This window comes from Octodon degus, unplaced genomic scaffold (genome assembly GCF_000260255.1).
Source record: "Octodon degus isolate 3935 unplaced genomic scaffold, OctDeg1.0 scaffold00027, whole genome shotgun sequence".
Lineage (NCBI taxonomy): Eukaryota > Metazoa > Chordata > Mammalia > Rodentia > Octodontidae > Octodon > Octodon degus.
The window spans coordinates 6198646-6204920 of record NW_004524603.1 but is presented as its reverse complement, the minus strand read 5'-3'; the positions used below and the strand labels follow the sequence as shown (position 1 = coordinate 6204920).

General features: G+C 51.8%; 1 protein-coding gene across 1 annotated transcript; it reads left to right on the top strand.

The window, feature by feature from the left end:
- Positions 1–3756: 3756 nt before the first annotated feature.
- On the top strand, positions 3757–6107 carry Znf862 (zinc finger protein 862). Its single transcript, XM_023712816.1, has 2 exons — positions 3757–3845; positions 4660–6107. Exon 2 carries the CDS (start codon positions 5093–5095, stop codon positions 6092–6094), a length of 1002 nt encoding a protein of 333 aa, XP_023568584.1. The 5' UTR covers positions 3757–3845; positions 4660–5092; the 3' UTR covers positions 6095–6107.
- The last annotated feature ends 168 nt before the right edge of the window (positions 6108–6275 follow it).

Below are 6275 nucleotides of genomic sequence, written 5' to 3'. Positions count from 1 at the left end.
CCTGGCAAGTCCAAGGTCCCAAGTTTGATCCCTGGTATTGCAAAAAAAGAAAAAATAATAATAAATTTCTTTATTAGTTGTTTTGAGTCTATTTTTTCATTTTATGTATTTGGTATAGGGAACACTATGCAGCCTTGACTTGTAGTGATCCTCTCGTTTTCAGCCTCTTGAGCGCTGGGAGTACAGGCATGCACCACCACGCCTGGACTCAGCGTGCCCCAGGGAGCACGGATCGAACCCTGGTCCCTGTGCTTGCTAAAGCAGGTACTTAGTCCACTGAGCTATCTTACCAGTCCTTGTTTTGAGTCTCTTACTGTGCTCGTTTGTAAGTTAAACTTTATCGCGTGCATGTGTAGATAGGAAAAATCACAGTAATGTAGGGCTTGGTATATTTCATGGCCCAGGCTTCACTGGGGGCCTTGGAATAGATGCCCAATACTGTACCCCGAGATAGACCACAGCTTACAGGAGACACTGAGAGCCAGGAATGGTATCACACACCTAGAATCCCAGAACACCTGGAGGCTGAGGTAGGAAGATGGCAAGGTTAAGTCAGCCTGGGAAATGCAGCAACTTAGTGACGCTGTCTCAGAATCTAAAGAAAAATAACAAGCACTGGAGATGTAGCCCAGTATGAAGGCCTGGGTTCAATCCACAGTACTGCAGGAAAGAAAGCAAAAAGGAAAAAGAGAGAGAGAGAGAGAGAGAGAGAGAGAGAGAGAGAGAGAGAGAGAGAGAGGTCTGAAGCCATAGCCATGCCCCGGGCACACAGAACACTCTTGCCTCACAAGTACTAAAGCAGGATGCAGGATGCAGATGCCCCTTGCTCGGGCCATCACAAGACCAGGTTCCTGTTAAGGAAGGAGTTATTTCATGTAGTGTGATGACCTTGATCAGTCCTGTGTTCTGTGACGTCAGTGTGCTTATCTGTAAATCCGAAGCCTCTTGGGGTCATGCCACTCACTGCCTTCGGCAGTCCTGGTCCAAGTGGAAAGGTCTTCCTAGAGCCAGGTCCTGTACATTTTTGAAAGAGGGCATTCCCATAAAGCCGTCTTGATTTTCTTCTCGGTCAGGCAGGGGTTTCTGGGGCTTTGGGGAACCGAAAGTACAGAATTCAAGTGTGACACCCTTCTGACTCACTAGCAAGAGGACAGGCTGTGTTGTCCCTGTGGAGCGAGCATGTGCTTCCCACCTGCTGTATCCAAAGGACCTCAGCCGCTGTGTACCGCAGTAGCTCTGTCCGCAGCATTTCAAAGCAAATTTCATTTGTCTCTTTCCTCTCAAGGAAAAAACCAAGCGGGCCGCATGAAAGAAATGGATGTGCAGAGTCCCTCCTGGGGCAGTGTACCGTCCCAGTGCCCTGCTCCGTGGACTGCTTGCCTCCTGGGCATGCAATTCCAGGGTGGAACCACTTTGCCTGGGCTTTGGAAGCATTGTTCTGTCAGGTTTTATCGGTGCTGTTGAGAAGGTCAGTGACATTTTTATTCCAGATTTTGAACATGGCCTGTTTGTTCCGCTCTGAAAGCTTTTCAAGTCTGTCTCAGCGTTCTCAAATGCTCCGTGGTACCCATTCATGCTACTTACATTTTTGTTCTGCACATCTGGGGCTTACCTTGCACAAGAAAATGTTTTCCAGTTTGGGGAAATGTTCCTTATAATAAATATCAGTGTTTCCTATTTTCTTTTTTTTGGCAAGAAGAGTTGGCTGTTGGACTTCTGAGACTGAGCCTCTGTTTTCTTGTTCCTTTGTGGGCTTTTTCCTACTACTTTCTACTTCTGTCTGTTTTGTGCTTTCTTAGTGATTTCCTCAATTTTTTTTCTAGAAATTTCTTTTCAGGAGGGTTTTTCTGTTCCTAGACGCTCAAATATTTCATGCATAGAGTTCCCTCTTAGTGTTCTGTTCCTTCATGACTTCCACTACAAATATTCCCTATTCTGGTTATTGGGAAGCTGTGCCTTGTTCTCATTCTGGGATTTCTAGGATCGGTCTTTTTCCCTGCATGTCTTTCTGTGGGGACCTGGCCAGCAGTAAATGATTAATTAAAACTAAATGGTAAACTTCAGGACGAAGGCAGGTAGGCTCTATGAGGAGTGAAACGTTAAACTATAGGGCAAAAGCACACAAATAATTAAACTGGGCAAAAAAAGCCCTGTGGCACAGACAGGAGTGAATGAGGCCGTGTGAGAATCAGACAGTTAAGCAAGAAGTTTAGAGGCCGGCGAGATAGCTCAGCAGACTAAAGTGCCTGCTTAGGCAAGTTTAGGCAAGCACAGGGACCAGAGTTCAATCCCCGACACCACATGCCTCACCAGCTCTGCCCCCAGGGCGGGCTGAGCTGGCCACAGAATCCAGGCGTAATGGTGCCAGCCTATAATCCCAGCGCAGGGGAGGCTGGAAGCAGGAGGATCACCATGAGTCTGAGCTGCATAGTGAGACCCTGTAACAACCAAATAGGTAAAACAAAAACCAAGAAGTTTAGATTAATGAGGCATGTTGTGTCTGGCCCTTGTCCTTCCCTTCCCTAAGAAAAACTGCCTGGCTTTGAGACAGCTCTGTGCCCAAGCTGCTCTTCTGCTGTTTTCTTTACTCTGATATTCTAAGTAAAAGCCAGTGAGTTCTCAGCGTCGACCCGTTTGTCTTCTCTCAGAGGCTCTCCAGTGGCTGGGCCTCAGCTGCGACACAGCCCCTCTGAGCCTCTCGGTACTGAACTATATCCCACCACCCCGAGGTGCTCACTATGCATCTCTCTTTCTTTCATGTCATTCCAGTTGTTATTCCAACAATCAGAATTTTCTCCAAATTTAGTCCTATTCAAGAGGAAGACCAAGGACCAGTAGGAAGCCCCGTGCATGCCTGGGACTGTGCGGGGGACTGGCTGCAACACGGATGCCTCCCTGGGCAGCCTACGAAAGCCGCTGTCCATTGATGTCTGGGGCAAGATTCCTTTTGAGCAAAGAAAATTCTTGTAGCGTGGAGGGGCTAAGCCGAGCAGGGTTCCTGCACCCAGCAGAGCCCCCTCCGTCAGACCTCACCCTTCGTTTCCAGCACCGCGTTCTCCTCCTTGGGGTCTGCAGCACTTCGTGGCGCACTTTCCTGTGGACTTAGCCTCCGTTCTCCCCCGCGTGAGGTGGCAGAAGAGGCCCAGGGTCCCCCCGCCGACTTCGGTCCTGTTCCCTGCTCTGCATCTTCCTGCCCACTGCCTTCCCCACCCAGGGCTGCCTGCTTCTAAGTCTTTCTGGCTTCTGTCTTGCAAAGCGGCCGGTGTCCTCTGGTCTCCTCCTCTGCAGGTGATTGGTGTCAGCTTTGCTGATCTTGCTCTCTTTTGTCTCCTTGCTCCCTTCTAATAATTTTTTTTTTTTTTTTTTTAGCAATTCTATTCTACATCCTTTTTAGTTTAGGGTTCCTTTTATCATAATCCCTCTGATGAAAAAGGACATTAGACAACTGAAGGATATAGGTTCCATCCCACTTTAATAGCAATATTTTCATCACTGGTAGATACATAGATACACACAAATATCTACATAGTAAATATATGCAAGAGCTATGGAAGTGACCCAGCCTGGCTAAGGGGCAGGGCCATCCCAGGCCTTTTCTCTGCTGTGCTGCACAGACGGGCTCTCAGCCAGTCCCAGCCAACTAGGCTCTTCCATGTATAGACCCGTGTGTTTCGGGACCAGGTCTAGCTTGAGATGGGCCACTCGGCCTGATGTTCTGTGATTCTTTACTCCCGCCACAGGGCCTGCTTCTGCCAAGCCAGATTTGATCTCAAAACTGGAGCGGAGAACTTCACCCAAGATCAAGGATCCAAATGGGTTGAAGTGGGGGAATGAGCATCCACCAGGTGAGTCTGAACCCATTGAGTTCTGAAGGGCATGTGGTCGGCCCGTGCAGCTACAGCAAGTCACAGGACACCGAGGCAGCCTCACGTACCCAGGACCAGTTGCATACCAGGCCCTGCACTGGGGTAGACAAAGATGAGTGAAAAATGAGCCCTGCCAACCAAGTGTGGAATCATCTGGGAAACTGGAATAGTGCAGAAACAATGAGACCCTTCAGGGAGTAGAGGTGCTCAAGGCGGCTGTGGCGGAGCGGCAGGAGGAGGAGGAGGAGGAGGAGGAGTGGCGGGGCAGGGCACTGGATGCCGGGAGTGGGCACAGCCCGTGTACTCCTTGTCCTGGGCGTGTGGGCAGCCCCTCGTGTCTGCAGTGTCTGTTTCCACGTCCCAGCCCACAGCTGCCCGGCTGGTTGGCTACACCAAGGGACACCGGGGCCCCTCCCTGCCTTCCAAGGCACATTAGAAGTTCAGTCTCATTTTTGTGGACTCTCACAAGAGGATTAAAGCCACCTGTTTACTAATACCTCTGCTTACGTGTGGTTAATTAAGCTTATTAGCATGTGGTGTCACATGTTCCCAGAGTATCCGGGGAGAGCTGGGAGGCCACCAGGAACCCCACAAGGACCAACCACCGCTCTTGGGGAGCCAGGTTGGCTTTCACAGACAGTGATGGGGAAGGGCTTATAGCGGAGCTGTGAGAGAAGCCTAAAGCAGCAGCATGCTCAGCTTCTGTGCTTTCACAGGGCCCTGATTACTTGGGGGCATTTTCACTGGTGGAAAATGCTGAGCAAAACTAGCCATGATTAAATTTTCTCCAAAGGGAAAAAGAGGATGGCAGTGTTGAGAGAGGCAGATGCTCGGGCCCCCGCTACAGAATCTGTGTCGCTCCCAGCTCCTCCTGTGGAGATGCGTGCCTGTTCCTGCCCTTCCAGCATGCACGCAGGAGAAGTTGTGAGGCCCAGGAGAAGCCAGCAGACTTACAGACCTGGCTACATTCAGAGGTTGTGGTTTGCGCAGTTACCGTGGTTAGTAGTCGACCCTGCTGAGAGCAGGCTCTTCTGCTCAGCCTGCAAAGCGAGACCCACGCTCCATCACTGGCCTCTCGTTTAGTCCAGGGTTACACTGGGCCCTTTAAGGTGGGGACTTTAAAGTACCACGAAGTCAGCAAGACACACAAGCTCTGTGTCAACGCCGTAGAGGTCAACAACAGCAGCCCTTAGGCTGCCCTGATCCCAGAGATCTCCAGCGACCTCATGGCTAACATGGAACCCCTCTTCAGTGCAGCCTACTCCATCGTGTATGACTCCCGGCCGCTGAACGACTTTGAGAAAATGCTGCAGCTCCTCCAAAGCACTGGGACCATGATTTTAGGCAAGTACCAAAACCGTACCGCATGCACACGGTTCACCAGATACATCTCGGAGACCCTGAAGAAGGAGATCCTCAGGGACATCCGCGGTTCCCCATGTGTGAGCCTGCTGCTGGACAGCTGCCAGGACAATTCCAACCAGGACTGTGTGGGGATTTACATCAGCTACCTTAAGCAGCTGGAGTTGAAAGAGCCATATATCATCCTGGGCCCACTCTACAGCGAGACGGTGGATGGGTACTTCGAGACCATTGTCGCAGCCCTGGATGAGCTGGACATCCCCTTCCGGAAGCCTGGCTGGGTGGTGGGCCTGGGCACAAACGGGTACACCATGCTGAGCTGCAAGGGAGGCCTCATGGAGAAGTTCCGGGAGACCATCCCACAGCTGCTGCCTGTCTGCTGCGTGGCCCACCAGCTACACATGGCCATGGTGGAAGCATGCGGGAGAATTGATCTGGTGAAGAAGTGTGACCGGCACATCCAGACCATCTTCAGGTTTTACCAAACCTCCAACAAGAGGCTGAGCGAGCTGCAGGAAAGTGCGGTGCCCCTGGAGCAGGAAATCGGCTGGCTGAAAGACCTGAATGCTGTCCACTGGGTGGCCAGCAAGAGGCGCATGCTGAACACGCTCCTCGTGTGCTGGCCAGTACCGGTGTGGCACCTCCAAATGGTGGCAGAAGCAGGGGGCCAGGTCGGGCTCAGGGCCCAGGGCCTGCTGAAACTGACGAAGGGCTTCCACTTGGTCAAGCTCTGCCACTTCCTCCTGGACTTCCTGAGCATCTACAGGCCCCTGGCTGAGGTGTGCCAAAAGGAGATGGTGCTGATCAGAGAGGTGAACGCCGAGCTGGCGCGCGCCTATGTGGGACTGGAGACCCTCCGCCACTAGGCGGGACCCAAAGAGCAAGAGTTCAGTGCCAGCTTCTGGGATAGGCAGCTCCACGGCATCTTCCTGCACAGTGTGGAGATGGCAGAGCAGCAGCAGTTCCGGGTGTCCAGGGAGAGGGTGATGCTGACGGGAGTCGAGTACCTCCAGCAGAGTTTTGACACAGACCGCCTGAGCAGCTCAA